Source organism: Toxotes jaculatrix, chromosome 3 (genome assembly GCF_017976425.1).
Source record: "Toxotes jaculatrix isolate fToxJac2 chromosome 3, fToxJac2.pri, whole genome shotgun sequence".
Taxonomy (NCBI): domain Eukaryota; kingdom Metazoa; phylum Chordata; class Actinopteri; family Toxotidae; genus Toxotes; species Toxotes jaculatrix.
The window spans coordinates 6,365,049-6,381,231 of record NC_054396.1 but is presented as its reverse complement, the minus strand read 5'-3'; the positions used below and the strand labels follow the sequence as shown (position 1 = coordinate 6,381,231).

Genomic DNA, 16,183 nt, shown 5'->3' with positions numbered 1-16,183 from the left:
TAGTTTGACTTTATATCCAAAGGTGCATTTTTCTCAACAAGACAGTGCCTCTGGGAAGACAGAAAACAGTCACATGAAAAGTCACAACAGTTTATTTGGCAATGCCTCAAAAACTATCACTCCCTGTGAAAAATGTAAACATGTTTCAACATTTATCGATGAGGATCTTACTGCATATCTGAAGATACCTAACATTTAACAAGCACAGACCCACCAGCTGTCTCATAACAGACTGTTTTAACCAGCAACTAAGTCATAGCTGTCATTATCATACACAGGATAATAGATACAGGTAAGATGTAAAGCAGACTGAAGAAACACAAAGGACATACATACATATGAACTATTACATATTTACAAGATAAACTACATTTACATTTGACACTTTCACTTTATACAGTATATTGATTAATTATTGAAAATTAGAACTTTCTCATCCATTTCACAAGATCAGCTCTTGCATGCTCTTTGTTGGAAAACACTGCATGCAATGAAATAGAAGTAACATCTTTAGCACAAACGATGTGTCCATTTCACAATTCTTGCTAATATTTATGTCTTTCTGACAAAACAACCTGATCCACATTGTGTGCAACACATAACATACACAATAACTAAGACGAGCACAAAAAGCTTTTCCACCATAATGCGAATGCACCTTAAGAGTCAGCAGCAATGCTAGCTGCTCTCTGAGGCTAGAAACACACAGGCTCTTTGTGCAAAATGCTAATGTCGGCAAGCTAACATGCTCACAATAACAACGTTAAAATGCTGATGTTTTAACGTGTCATTTTTCCAAAGGTCACAAACAAATGTATTGCACAATTTCAAAGATTGATTTGGTGATGATGCTAGAGGTAGGGTTATGGGGACATCAAAGATATTACAGATCATCCTCGGGGGACCATAAATGTCCAAATTTGATGTCAGTCCATTCAATAAATTCAATTAATGTCAATCAATACAAGAAATGTCAACCTCATGGTGGCAGAAGAGGAAAAGTCAAGGGATCAATCCTCAAGGACCACCAATGTCTGAATAAAATGTGTCAATCCATCCTGTAGATGTTAAGATACTTCACTGGAAAAGTGAAACCTTTAACCTGCTGGTGGCAATAAATGAAAAGTCAGGGGATCACAAAAGTCTTTAGGCTTCATCCTCTGGGGACCGTGAATATCTGTATATTTCAATCCATGAGTTATGTAATAATGATTTTATGGCAATCATACTTACATCAATGTAATATCCCCGTAATGATTTATCGGTGTCAGGTGCTCTACAATGAGTTTCTATATGAAAGCACTTCATAGATTGTTCATTTATACCTCATATCTCATTGAAATATACTGTTACTACAGGGACTTGCAGTACTGTGATGTTTGTCCACACGCTTATAAGAAATAAATTAAATTTCTCATGAGGGAGAAATATTTTTACACCATGTTCAGCAGGCTGGCCTGAGGAGGGAAAAGCATCTGAGACGTCAGGCTTTTATCTGCTGTCTGACAGGCTCTTGAGGCTGATGTACAGGGAGCTGACCATGGTGGCCTCCTCCTGCATGGACTCCTTCGGATCAGGCTGGCCCCCGCACATTAGGGATACTAGTCTCTTGGGGAGCTTCCCACTGAACAGCAGGTAGATGCAGGGGTTTGCACAGCTGTTCAGACTGGCCAGCAGCATCAGGATGGTGAAGGTTGCAGCTGGAAACAGAGGAGGAAATGAGAAATATATTTTCTCCTTTTATTTCCCTTTTAATGGAGTGGACCTACTGTTGATTATAGATATATGTCATTACTTAAACTTAATATTATTATTGATAAACCTAATCAATGATAATTGATTAGTGACGTTACACTATCTAAAAGCCCTCACAGGGAATCAATTAAAGCTATTTCACAGGACTGTCTTAGGGGAAATCTGTCATATTGTGACCAAGGATATTTACCTGATAGTTTTTTATTTCATTGTTTGCCTCATGATGAAGGATACTTTGAACTGAACACATCACAGCTGATAATGTGCAGCGATGGCAATAATACTGTTGCATGCCATAACACTGCACTTTATTACTTTGTGTTTCTATTTTTCAGAAGTGTTTGTGTTATTTATATGTGTGCCTTTAAGCCGGGAATCTCTGCAAAATTTCGTTATGCTCGCATAATGACAATAAAGACTCTTGAATAATTCTTAAGAGTTTATCTTTTTATTTTAAAATGTTGTTTCTCTGTTCTCTTACTCTGAGTGGGGGCCTCGACGTCCCAGACAGACCAGAGCTGCACGGTGAAGAAAGGCGTCCAGCAGATGATGTAGGCAAGCACGATGACCACGGTCATCTTCACCGTCTTCACCCTCGCCTTGGAGACACCTGCCACGGTGCTGGCCCTTGAGGACAGCCGCTTACCGACCGCCTCTCCGACGTGGTGCGTCTTCATGTGGAAGTTGATGTGCACGGTGCGGCAGATGCGCACCTGGCACACGATCACCGTGAGAATGGGCAGGACGAATATCACCAGAGTCGTCCAGGTCACGTATGCTCTCGGTCCCCACGGCTTGATGAACTGCGCCCAGCAGTCGTACACGCCGGGAGCGACCTCGACCCGAGAGAAGATGAAAACCTGCGGTAGGCTCCCGATGAGAGAGACGCACCAGGCGGCGCACACCGGACCGTTCCAGCGCGCCCTGCGCCTCTGGAAAGTCACCATGGGGTTGCAGATGGCTTGATATCGATCTATCGTCATCACTACTATCATATAAGTGGAGGCAAACATCCCGACCACCTGCAGGTACTTCACTACACGACACAATATGTCTGGACCGATGAATCTGTCGGTGATGTCCCACATGAGTTGCGGACAAACTTGGAAGAATGTGACCACCAGGTCTGCGAGGCACAGGTGGAAAACGAAGACGCGCATCCTGGAGAGCTGCTTCCTTCGCTTCCAAAGCACCAACAACAGCCCGAAGTTTAGGATCCCCGCAGTGGTGAAGATGATGGACAGAAGAACTATTTCCACCTGAGCCAAGCGCTCATCTCGCGGCTCGTCTCCATATATCTCACTCTCCAAAGTGATGTTACTGATATTCACACTGAACCAAGCCATGCCTTCACACCAAGTACAGCACTGAGTATTTGAACGCCGCTATATGAGCCTTCGAGGTGAATCCAAGCCACGGAAATGTAAACAAGAAGCCTGGAATTCAGTTTTAATCATTTCACCAAAATGGTAATTCCTAAAAAAAATCGTAGTGAGAATTTAAAGGATAAACTTCCAGTAAAGAAAAAACAAGTTTGAGAGTCTGCAGACAGAAACTGAGGTGTTAGTAAATGAAGGCACAGGGCTTTATATCTCCTCATCTCTGCAGGAGGGAGGAGCAACCTCACCCCAACACAGAAAACATTCCTCACTGCTCTTGCCTGAAGTGTAGGGGATTTACACATCCGCCATAAGTTTGTAATCTGCAGCATAATGAGCTGCAAACAAAAGAATCTGCCCTTTTAATTAAAAAGCATATCACTGTTGACAGAACATATTTTCTTCAGTAAAAACAAAAAATAATTTATAACTGCAGTTCAACTTAAGAGAAAACCAAATATCACAATCAAACTTCTGCTTTCCATTATGGTTTTAACCACGAAAAGGATTATTTTCAAAGCGTCACCTTCATCACACTCGTCCAACCAGTGAATAAATGGCAAGGTTTAGCTTTTAATTGGCTGAGCATCAGTAGAGTATCAGCCGTTTATCTGAGGAACTTAAATAAACAGCAGGGCTCTGTAATAACACATAGGGTGAAATCAGCAGCTGTTGTTCATTACACACGTTCTCATATGGTGGCAGCCGTGATGCTGAGAGCATATTGTGTGTTATCTCTTCAAATGTGCATGCCAATGCTGATGAACAAAAGTGGCCGTGTGGTAGTTTAGAGTGAAACTGCATTCATCAGTGGGTATAGATGTCTCACTTACTGTAGCGCCCTCTATCAGTAAAATGCCTCAGTACCTGTGAGCAGCACAGTCACAGCATCAGGTGTCCGCACTATTACTGCTGTCTGACACAAACACACCTCTGCTTTTCTCTTCATTCAAGGCTTTACATAACTGAGGAGTTCATCTTTGTCCATCTGATAATGACTTTTCTTCCAGATGTCGCGGAGCTTCTGTAAGGTGGCTCCTATCTCCTTGCCCGACATTACGCCCATCCTCCTCAGGTCGTGGCCGCTCACGGGGAACCGGGGGACGGACCATCTGCAGAGCTCTTCCAGCAGCTTCTCCTCACCTTGATACTTCAGCAGTTCAACAACTTTACTCTGAGAATCCAGCTCCCGACTCTAAAAAGATAACGGTACGAGTGAGAATTAAAGACCCTGAAAATTTTGGTTTTAGTTCTTTCGTAGCTTCTACAACATTAAATATTCATCACTAAACATTAAACAAGCATTTGTTTATTTATTGATTTATTGTATTGATTTCAGTAAATTCTGATTGCTTTACAGAAATAAGCAACATCACATTTTTTCAACCGATCCTCGGTCCACTTACAAGCAGTTAGATAAAATAACCTCAGCTGTTCTGACTCTGTTGAACAGCAGGCATTCATGCAGGCTCCCATCACATATAATCAGGGTGCCTTTTGAGCATTCCCTTATCCTTGATGTACTAATTTTCTCTCTTCCTGCTTAAGTTTCAATAGAATTTTATTTAAGCTAAATCCAGTGTTGAACTTATCAAATCTAAATAATTTCAAATCACATTTTGAATTCATTTTAATTATTGTTTTGATTTTTTATTGTTAGGTTTTTCAGAAAAGTACTAAACTAAGAAGTGAAACTAAAAGTAAAGTTTAACCACATTTGGCTTTCAGAGCCCAGTCCTAGTTAGTGATTCCAAACATTTCCTACAGTTCCTGAACGTGCCTATTCCCAAGCCACATTAGTATGGGCAGGAACATGTTGCATTCAGATGTGGGTGATGGATGCAGGCGGACTATTCTCCAGCAGGACCAGGGACGTGAGATAAAGGGTAGAATTCATGTGTTCAAAAATAGTTCTGTAACCACAATCATTTTCATGGTTGGTTATTCTGCTGATTATTTTCTTGATTAAGCGATTAATCGTGCTCTGGGGACGTGCTGAGCACATTTTCCCAAAGCCCAAGGGGATGACTGCTTGTTATATCTGACCAAAAGTCTAAAGCCCAGATATATGGTACTGAGTTTCCTATCATCAAAACTGGAACACCATTTTTTTTTTCTTTGGAATTTTTGCTTAAAATGACAGTGTTATGGCTGAACTTCATCTAGCAGTCAGTGCATAGCAGGTGCCTGTCCATTCAGCTTTAAAATAAGCTAATCAAGCTGTTGTAGGCGATCAGTGGCAACATTCACTGGTGCATAACACAATGTGTGCTGATGAATAATCAGTGTCTGCCTAGAACACGACACGTACACTGTGAATACTTAGGGTTAAAACAAACACCCACATGGTTCCAGTGAGTTTCCCACTATGAATCTCTCCTGCCTGTTATTTCTTTCTTTTGTCTTTTTTTTAAATGCATTAATAAGAAGAAGTTGAAACTTACATCAATGATGAAGTCAGTGAAGGGTCTGAGGCTGCCCGGCTCGTCTTTGCTCTTTCCGAGCTCCCGTCTGTATTTGACCAGGAACAGAGCCAGATTCTTCTCTTCCCTGGACACCTTCAGTCGGATGTCCATCTTTTCCACCTCCTCTGGGCTATGAAAGAGAGCAGCCAGGATGGTCATGGGTTTGGGAGAGTGGTCTTTGGCATTCTGCCACACTTGTTGCATCTCCTCAACATCGCCATCTGGAGGTAAACCTGAGGAGGAGCAGAGACAGGAGGGATGAATTACTGACCAGAACAGAAACAAGAACAATGGATTTTATGGGGATTATGGTTCTAATTTATCTGAAGTACTGGTATCCTGTTAGAACACTTCTTACTAAACAGCCTGTTATGAGTTAAATAATCAAGAGTCACCGACCCATCTATTTGCTAGTAGTGACTAATACCAGACTTCACAGTGAAACAGGGGTCAAGAGGCATCAAAGTCCTCTTCATCTTAGGAAAGGAAACGGAATCATTCCCCTTTTAGAAACAACTCCAGACTGTCAGATTCTCGAGAATTACTGACACCATCGATCCTTTTGACTAATTCCTGCACTCCATATAATGACTTGATAGCAGTCATTATTTGCTGTAGCTCACGGCCATTTTCAAGAGGGACCTGAGCCATAACAAAAAGGAAAAGATGTGGGAACGTTTTTACCAAACGGGGCTACAAGGGGAAAAATGAAGTATTTGCAAAACGCTTATGTCAGAAAATGGTAAAAACTAATTCTGACATCTGAGCCATTACAGGCATTTTTCACTTAAATAAGAACGTAATGTACATATTCTCTCAAATTTTAGATGTTGGTATGTTAGACAACAAGATCAAGTGTATAAGTGAACTTTTGTTCTTGCCCAGAAGAGATTAAGAAACTGAGCTAAATGAAGTGATTCATGTTTGCATGTTTTCCCCACCCACCAATTTCTCAAAAAGGGATTTATAAAAAGATGCACTCTACAGATTTTTACAAATTCTTCTTACAAGTTCGGTTTCGTCAAGAGGAGTACTCTTTTCTTTTGTGGTTCAAGAGGAAGGTTTATAAAGTTCGAAAAATAACTGATGTGGAGTTTGAAAGATGTGGCCCATTTACTTAACAGGCTCTAATGAAAGATCCTGCAGAGCTGCATTATGGGAAATGCAAGATGAAGCATTTTTGTTTCACCCATGCTAAAGACTAAAAATCAGGATAATTTGGCCTCTGCTGCTTGAATTCAGGTGTGCCTTTCATGTTGTAAACAACTCTGCATATAGAGTGTGACGGTTGCAGAAACTCTCTCACCGATGTACTGAGCCAGTTCGAGCCTGTAGATCAGCTCCAGCAGATGAGCGGCATGGTTACCAACCACCATTTTTTTTAGTTCCACCCAAATCCGTTCTCCTGATATTGCTGCCAGTCCACGGCCGTTTTCTCTGATGGCGGTCAGCGTCTCTGGCTCATGGTCGTCAGGCTCCAAAGCCACCCTGCCGTAGAACCTGACAGATGAAATGAGAGGGCTGAGGTTAACACATTTTATTTTTCTGTTTCCAGAGATAAAAAATTCAAAATCTTTCTAAATTTTTCTCAGTTTATAGTTTGAATTGGGCAAAATGAAAATAAATTAAAAGAGCACCTGAAATATCGCAGTATTCTCAGGTAGTCCTCCTGGATTCTTTGCTCAGCGCTGCCCACAAACCGAACTTTGCGGTTCTGAAGGTCTTCATATCCTTTGAAATAGTCGTACAATGTGCCATCGAGAGCTATGAGGGCAGAACAGACAGTAAAACATGGTGAGGAATTTTTAAACAAGTGCAATAAACTCAAGTCCACTTAATGCACATGTATCTCCAAAACACAAGCAACACAGGGATAAATCATAACGACTCCTCAGCAAAGTTCATTTCGTTCGGCCAACTACAAAAGCAGCTACCTAAAAACATGGAGTTGATGGTGAGGTCTCTCCGTTCGGCGTCTTTCAGCCAGTCAGTGGTGAACTCCACCTCTGCATGACGTCCATCCGTCTGAACATCCACTCGCAGTGTGGTCACCTCAAAGTTCTCGTTGTGTATCTATACAGAAAGAATAAAGAAAACACTGACTAGAGGTGCAGTGAGACCTCCCTCGTGGTGCTATGATAGAAGGCAAGTGACATGTATGTAAGTTAGTGTCCCTCCATCCACTCTCACCTGTGAGTAGTGCAGTATTTCAGAGGCCACTCAAAATATATAGTTATGTCATAGTCTATACATGGTAAAGGCACCTTATGCCACTGAACACTTTCTGGCATTTTCTTATTTATTCAACCTTATGGAGCCACATGTTCCAGCCTGAAACCTTTGACTCATTAGATGCAACTTATTAACATATTCCAGGAATAAACAAATCAATCAGAGATAGAGCGTCCTGTTACTGGGCTGTTTATCTCTGGGATGCTCTCCCACAATCCATCAGGATGGCGTATCCATTAACATCTTTAAATCAAGACCTAAGACCTATCTATGTGATCAAGCAGATTGATTGCAGGTGGAACAACCGTCTTACCCTTGCTGTAATGGTCCCATGCTTCTCTCCTTTATTGTTGATCATCCTGATGCCAGCTGTTTGGAACATGCGCTTCATCTCCTCTGGAGTGGCTGTTGTGGCAAAGTCCACATCTTCAGGCCGCTTCCCAGACAGCAGGTCCCGTACGGCACCTCCAGCTATCCTCAGCTCATGCTGGTGCTTCTCAAACACCTCTGGAAAAGATCAAACACACACTTAGAGGAGTCTGGTAACCTTTCAGAGGCGGTTTGACTGGAAGCACAAGAAAGCAAGTACCTTTCCAAAATAATGAATTCCATTGACATGAATCAACACAAAAACATTTCAATTGCATTGTTTCATTTATATTGTAACAGTAGCTCCCTGTTTTCCAATCAACTAACTCTCTGTTTTTTCATTATTATTGAAGTGGTAGTAACAGTAACAACCACACAACTGTCCAGGCCCACTGTGTGTGTGTGTGTGAGTATATTAAGGGGCATTTCACCAACTTGTGTCTTGGAAACCACTTTACTAGTCATGGGGATGGCTACTCACTCTATGAATATTGTATAATGTCTTCTGTGGCCCTAGAGGACCTTGGTCAGTCGGAGAAAGTACCACTCATGATATCATGAGGATGAACTTGGACACTTATGCTGCATCAATTTTGGTGGTTGTTGTGTATTTTTGTAATCTGTCTCTGGCCCAGTATCCCAGCTTAATGGAAGTAGAATACTAAAAGGTTGGAGTAACCCTTTCAGTCCCTGGCTCTTTCAGAGTTCAAAATAGAACAATGTTAGAGCTTCACTTAAAACAACAATAACTTTTCAAAAGGAATTATGCTTTCAGAACAATTATAATTATGAGCCTTTGAAACATGGCTTTAGATTTGGATATGTAGACATTTTTGATAAGGAACCATTGAATCTGTCTTTAAACAACTTTGACCGAGCTCTGTACAAAGTGGGTCATTTTACCATTGTGACATGTCTGTGGGAAACAAGGCAAGAAAAGCGTAAGAGTTGTAAGTGACCCCAACAGGACAAGTGTCTGTCCGCTGCTGCAGCTCACCTGCTAGTCCATTCAGTCCATCAGTGAACAGAGACTGGAACTCACTGGTCTTCAGCTGCATAGTGTAGAGACTCCTCCAACAAAAACCTGTTCTACTAATCACACGAGGACTCAGTATTCTGCTCCACATCTGTACAAACACAAAAAAAACAATAGTCGTGTGCTACTGTTTTGCTTGCGTCCGACAGCTTTAATCGAGCTAGCTTATGCAGTGTGGCAGTGTCCGCGTACACCTGTCACACTGTTTATACACAGCCAGCACATGAGCAACGCCGACATATCAACGTATACGTACCAGATATATCAGACAGAAGTGAATGCAACTTAAACAGAAGAGTCTATGAATGTACTGCGTAGCTATCGCCTCATAATATCGCTCGGTCATTAGCCATGTAGCGCTTCGGGAAGGGTTTCGACAACACGCGGTTGCTGGCCAATAGCGTGAGGCTTCGTCAGGCTGCGGGGGCGGGGTTTAAGAGCGCTAGCTATCAGTAGCTTCTCGCGAGATCCTCGCTCGGCTCTTCAGGTGATCTTCCTGGTGGTTCGGTGCTGTCAGATCAGCAAACGGACCTGGAGGCAAATGGCAAAAGTTGAGCTGACCCCGCTCAGACAGTGGGATGACTTCTTCCCCGGTTGGGAAAGATTCGCCAAATCAGATGTGAAAGACTTGGCGAAATGGAACAACAGAGTTGTCAGCAACCTGCTTTATTATCAGACTAATTATCTGCTTTTAGCCGTCGCTGTTTTCCTCATCGTCGGGTAAGTAAGTTTACACATGGAGGCATTTGTGGCATCAGTACAGCAGCTGTTTAATGCTCACCTGGTTGTTCACTTGGGCAACTTAACAAGTCGTTCGTAACTTTTTGTGGCGTATTTATCCGTTAATGTTCCCCTGTTAGAGTAAACTCGGCTGTAGCCTACTTTAAAGGGATTTAAAATGAGGGTGCAGACAGGATGTAGACTGTTAATGTGGAGAGGAGTTGGAATAAGTCCCATAAGAATGAATGTAAAGATACTGGGCCAGTCCCTCAGTCTGGAGCTCTCCCGTAGGAGTATGATTTGAGACATTTCACTGGTTGAGTTAAAACACAAGTATGATGACAGTATGCTCTTACTTGCACTGTTGGAAATACAGACTCATCAGGAGACAGAGGAAAGAAGAGTCAGCAACCAGTGCTGGGCCTGACACACTCAGTACATGAACCAAAATCAAGATTTCCATACGGCTGAAGTACAGACACAGCCCCAGACTACTGCAGGGTGCTCGAAGAACTGGTCTATTATCTGATAACTCCATACAAGGCAGACTCAATCATTTCAGGGAACAAGAAGTTAAGTCTCTACTTTCTGAAATATGTTGGCTTTAGTTGGCACTTTGTCCCAACTTAAGCCTGGCTTACTAAAAATAGTGATGCCCTGTCATGGTCTGTCCACTGAGCTGTGTGATGACATATTGTTGCTATGGTCTTGAAGCCCACATAAGCTGTTTATCTAGTCAGCTGCTGCATTGCAGATAGCACAGTTGTGAGAAAACAGCAGCAATCAGCTGGCCCCTGTATGTTTGAATAGGGGGACAAAAAACCAATAACAGGTATTTTCGGATTCAGGCCTGAATCATGACCCTAAACCAACAAGGCTGAACTTTGACACATTCAGTTTAGTTGTTTCATAAAACCGTATTATGCTATTTTTATCCAGTTTGGTAACCACTCAAGCATGTTTCTGCTTTTGCATGGACTTCATTTGCATTGCCAACAGTTGCAGTCTAAGAAAACATTTATTTTCTGTGTTTAACTCAAGGTTTACCATTAACCATATAACACAACAATATTATCCTATTGGTACTGATTGATAACTGTGGTCTAGGAGCCTGCAGGGGGCTTATATCACAAAGCAGGGCTGGTGGTTTATGCAGCCAACTTGTTTGTTTGTTTGATTGATTGATTGTTTTTGGATTCACAAAGATAGCTCGAGTTCACTGAACTCAGTTACCATGGTAACTAATGCTGCAGGCCAAATCTACAAGGAACAGGTTTTGTTCAGGATTAGACAGACATCCTTACAAATCAGTAGAAAGACTTTGCATTGGATGGCAATCTGTTAGACTGGAATTACAGTCAGTGTTTACAGTCAGTGCCCTGCTCTGGATATACACTTTGACATCCATATCGGGTAGATAGTTTTACTTATTCATTACTTAGTAATATATAAAATAATTTGAACATTTTAGGGTAGATCTCAACTGATAAATTGGGCAGATATATTGGCTGATATTAGCTTATCACAGATGTAGTGATATCAGAAAATATGTCAAACGATAAGTAGCAAGAAGCTGCAGGACAGAAATGCCTAACCTATTTTTGAGATAATTTACTAACAGCGTTGCCATTAAATAGATTGTCCACCAGAGGGCATTGGCAAGTAAATTTTTCAACTGTGAAGAAATGAAGAGAAAATAAGGATTTTAAAGGATAATCATTTAAGGTCTCATTAGTTCATAAAATGCATATTTTGTGTACATGTAAAAAAAAAAGTAGAAGTGGTTAGTATATTGTTATCTCATTTGAGGCAATGTCTGAACAGAAAATGTTTTTATAAACTATCTACTTTATAAACTAGATAAATGAAAGGGACATTGTGTCCTAGTGAACATCTTCAGTTCCCACTTCATTAATGCTTTGTTTTGATCACATACACCTCCATCAGGCCTTGTTTTCATTAGGTTTTCTGCAGCCATGTGAGACCCAGTTATCCAAGATAACCACTGTTGGTGAGGCTAAAAAAAAAAAAAACTCAAATAGAGCCTGTGAGACAAACTCACAGACAAACTGTGAGACAGGCCCTTGGTCCCTCACTGAGGTCATGAACTTGACCTGATGGCATCAGTACAGTCATGTCAGTACTGGATTTGTCACAGAGTTTTTCTATTCAAGGTGTTGGGCCACGGAGAAAACATCACTAGGTGAGGAGAATGAAAATCTTAGTCCTGATGTGAACTGGAGTCCTGGAGCAATAAAAATACTATCTACATGTATGGTTCATTTCATCTTCTGTCACAAACCTTCTTTGACAAAGAAGGTTTTAAGGGTTGTAACTGTTTATTATTTTCACTATTGAATAAATATGGTGATTATTTCCTCAATAATTAATTATCTATAAAAAGGCAGAAAATGGTGAGAAATACCCATCATAATTTCCCAGAGCCCAAGTGGTACCTTTAAATTCCTTATATTATTTTACCATCAGTCAAAAATTCAAAAAAATATATTCAGTTTACTGCCACATAAGACAAAGAAAAGCAGCAAAGCCATTTTAGAAGTCACTGACATTACTGTTTCAGATTCATTTTCTGTGGACTGACTGAACACTGAATTACCTCCATCAGGGAGGTTATGTTTTCAGCCATGCCTGTTTGTTGGTTTATTTGTCTGCACGATTACCCCAAAAAAATACTGAACCGATGTGCACCAAACTTGGTGGAGTGATGGGACGTGGGCCAGGGAAGAACTCAGTAAGTTTTGGTGCCGATCCAGGAATTATTCATCACTGTCCTTAACATTGCGAGACGGGGCATTTTTTTTTTTTTTGACATTTTCATCAGGAAATAATGTTTGGATCATGATGTCAAAAAAATCTGATGTATTTATGGTGTTGATCTATGAGTTCTCTTATCAGTTCTGTGCATATACTGACAATAATCTGGAAAAGGAGGAAGAAAATGCTGAATCCAGATTACACACAGAGTAATGTTTACTGTTATAAATCAAGTTGTAAATCATTCATGTTATCAGACTACTTTCTTTTTCCTTTTATTTTTCTTTTATAAGAACTAGACAGGGGTGTGTTGGAATGTTTGGTCTTGGCGGAGGTGTGTGCTCCACTGAGGGCCATTCAACTTGACTGTTGTCTCAGTTTTATTATTCTGTCTGTTTATCCTTTTAGATATCATTACATTGATAAACACTGGAGAAAAACTGTATTTACACAAAATGATACTCACCGGTGAAGCTGTTTGTGTTATAAACACCATCTGTGATGCTGTTAGTGGTGGTGTTGTTGTACAGGCAGCAGGTAAACACTGGGTGGAGCCAGTGACCAGACAGAAGAGCTGTGCTTGTTATCCTGTTGTGTCAGAGCAGTGTTAAACTGACCCCCCCCCCCCCCCCCCCCCCGGTGTCTTGTGTTGTTGCCCTGCAGGTTCCTGAACCCCGTGGGGATGTTCACAGCCATGGTTGTGGTGTCGTGCGTCTTCGTGTGTTCAGTGTGGGCTGGAGAGAACAGAGCTGTAATCAACAACTTTAAGAGGGAGAATCCTGCAGCGTTTATTGTCGCTGTCATGCTCGCCAGCTACATCTTAATTTCTATGCTGGGGAGTGTCATGGTGTTCATGTCGGCAATCACTTTACCTCTGGCTTGTAAGTTCAAGATAATCATGTTGGAAGATCACATTTTAGTTTTAATCCATCAGTGACACATAAAGTTAAAATACACCTGTTACTGCATTATGTTTTTGACATAAAACTAAACAGAGACTACGCTTACATCTAATAGATGATGAAAAGCATTTTATTTCTCAATGGACATCTTTTCAGAGTATAATAATCTGTGCATTTGAATTATAAAACAATCAATGAAACATGTTTTTCAGATTTTCAAACACTGATGTTATCATAGTTTGACTGGAACAAAAGTTTATAGGTTTGTTTTTGCCAAACGTTTAAAACATCACCAGTCACGTTCTCATCTGCCTTTCAGTGATATTTGCACATGCTTCATTTCGCCTCCGCAACATGAAGAACAAACTGGAGAACAAGATCGAAGGCGCTGGACTGAAGAGGTCTCCGATGGGCATTTTGCTGGAGGCGCTGGGTCAGCAAGAAGAGAACTTTCAAAAGATCCAGAGCTTTCTGGAGGGAAAACTGAAGGAGTGATTGGACTTGGAAAGGAGCACACATGTCCACGTTTTGGCCAAAGATCTTGACTTTTTTCCTTAGATGTAACACATCTGTGTATCTCTCAGTCTAAACCTCTTAAAACATGTTTCATATACAGTGTACCCTTGTGTGTTTTTGAAACGAATGTTTGTTGTTTGTCTGAACTGGTTTATCTTTACCTCTGGGTTATCTGTCATTCCACCCAGAACTTGTCAGGGCGCTTTTCTCGAGCAGCGATGACGGCATCTCAGGCCTGCCTCACATCCCTGCCATGTGTCAGCGCTCAGCACAGCTGCACGCGCGCTCCTCGGTGCGAAATCTGTATTTAATCAGCCTCAGAAACAGCCGTCAGTCCTGCCAGTTTACGCTCAACTAAAATTGTGAAAGCAATGCAAGTGTTGCCTTTTAACTGAGAATAAAAAAGTGCACACTCAACACACAACACTGCCAAGATACTGTAAAAGGCTGGATTGTCTCCTCACATAAAACATTAACAGTTTACTTAAGTACATATTTGAACAGAAACTAACCAACATTATGTTCATGCAAATAAAAAGAGCCAGACAAAAAGACAACACTTTGTCTTGAGCTATGAAATATCTGTGATTCCAAACACTGAGTCAGGCCAGTGTCAATATTTAAAATGAAGACTTCAAAGGAGCTCGAGGTCTTAACCCGTACCCATCAGTATTCCTCCTGCACCTCTGTCTGTTTAATCTTGACAATGCCCCCTGGGTGATGGATTGGCTAACTTTGCTTTCCTCTCCACTTGCCCCAATGCTAATCAGTGGGCTGCAGTAGATTATAGTGTGGAGAGCTGAGCGCTGCACTGTGATAAAGTGGATTCATCTGCAGTCATTCACCTCCAAATCCGAGTTAGTTGCTGTGTCAGCTACTCTGGCTGTTTTTTTTTTTTTTTTATTGGGTTCCATTTGAAATTGACAACAGAAAGCGAGAATCCATCTGGAACATAATGCTCTGTTATTTGGTTTTAAGTGGCGGCGTGTAAGGAGAGGGGGAAACATGAAGATAAGAGTGATGGACATTAGAAAGAGCAATCTGGGTGCTAGTTTTTCAACATGCTCACGTTAACTCTTTGCTTTCAGAATTACTGAAATCCATTCTTCAGCATTTGACGGAGCAGCTTTCCTCTGCAAGGAATGTGTGTTATTTTTGAGATGAACCCCACACATGACCTCTGCACACTCAGGTGTAACAGTATTCCAGTGGCTTCCCAGTTTAACTTTGGCTGCAAGGCTTTACCCGTCTGAGCTGCAGCAGTGATTTATATCTCCTCCTGCTGTGCCTCATCTTCATCCATATTGTGCAACTCGGAGGAGTGAACACAAGCACCGGTGGCAACAAACTCAAGTAAAGTCATGTTTGTGAGGGCACAGTGGAGGCCCTTGTTCTCGCTGCTGCAGCTGCTGTAAGGATCCCTACCAACACGTGCGTGCTGCTGCACACGGAACAGGTGTGTGTCTGTGGCTGTTTTCTCCTGACATGTATGTAATCCAGGAGAGGAAGCGCTGCGACACAGCACAAAACAACACTTAGCCTCTCATGGTGTTTTTGCATCAATCAGCAACGCTTCACCGACTTGTCGCCACACTTATTTCTGAAACAACCATAATTGTGTAAAGGCAGTCGTGCAACAGAAGTCGGTGAACGTGACAAAAAAACAAACCTGTAAACTGTTCAGACAGCAGCTGCTAAGTAACAACACGGCTCTCCTTGTGCAGGCTTTTGACTTGCAACATCTGCCTCCTGTTTAGTTTCCACAACACAAAGACGTGGGACAGGGAATAATCTAGCATCATACAATACTTAACTCTGTTCGATCAGGCACGCTCTGGCAGCGCACTGCCTTCGGGTTGGCCTTTCCATCCCCACCCCTCCTCCTCCTCCTCCTCGGCTTGTCTGAGAGGATTTGGCTTTTGGCTGGCTAAGCTGGTTAGCTAGGCTCATAACTCAAACAGACTGTCATTCAGCAGATCTGGCTGCTTGGGCCTTACGCTACAGCTGATCACGTGACACGTTAACGATGACCCG

General features: G+C 41.7%; 3 protein-coding genes across 3 annotated transcripts; 1 reads left to right on the top strand and 2 right to left on the bottom strand.

Moving 5' to 3' along the window:
• Positions 1-1,271: 1,271 nt before the first annotated feature.
• On the bottom strand, positions 1,272-3,126 carry si:dkey-178o16.4 (vasopressin V2 receptor). Its single transcript, XM_041034651.1, has 2 exons — positions 2,237-3,126; positions 1,272-1,700 (listed from the first exon to the last, which is right to left on the bottom strand). The coding sequence occupies exons 1-2, from the start codon at positions 3,099-3,101 to the stop codon at positions 1,492-1,494; spliced, it is 1,074 nt and encodes a 357-aa protein (XP_040890585.1). The 5' UTR covers positions 3,102-3,126; the 3' UTR covers positions 1,272-1,491.
• A 178-nt stretch (positions 3,127-3,304) lies between these two features.
• Positions 3,305-9,608, bottom strand: trnt1 (tRNA nucleotidyl transferase, CCA-adding, 1). The gene is made up of 8 exons (XM_041034650.1): positions 9,493-9,608; positions 9,198-9,327; positions 8,145-8,338; positions 7,534-7,672; positions 7,237-7,363; positions 6,906-7,099; positions 5,579-5,832; positions 3,305-4,329 (listed from the first exon to the last, which is right to left on the bottom strand). Exons 1-8 carry the CDS (start codon positions 9,580-9,582, stop codon positions 4,084-4,086), a joined length of 1,374 nt encoding a protein of 457 aa, XP_040890584.1. The 5' UTR covers positions 9,583-9,608; the 3' UTR covers positions 3,305-4,083.
• Positions 9,609-9,716: 108 nt separating this feature from the next.
• arl6ip5a (ADP-ribosylation factor-like 6 interacting protein 5a) lies at positions 9,717-14,697 on the top strand. Its single transcript, XM_041035066.1, has 3 exons — positions 9,717-9,956; positions 13,395-13,612; positions 13,953-14,697. The coding sequence occupies exons 1-3, from the start codon at positions 9,778-9,780 to the stop codon at positions 14,126-14,128; spliced, it is 573 nt and encodes a 190-aa protein (XP_040891000.1). The 5' UTR covers positions 9,717-9,777; the 3' UTR covers positions 14,129-14,697.
• Positions 14,698-16,183: the final 1,486 nt, after the last annotated feature.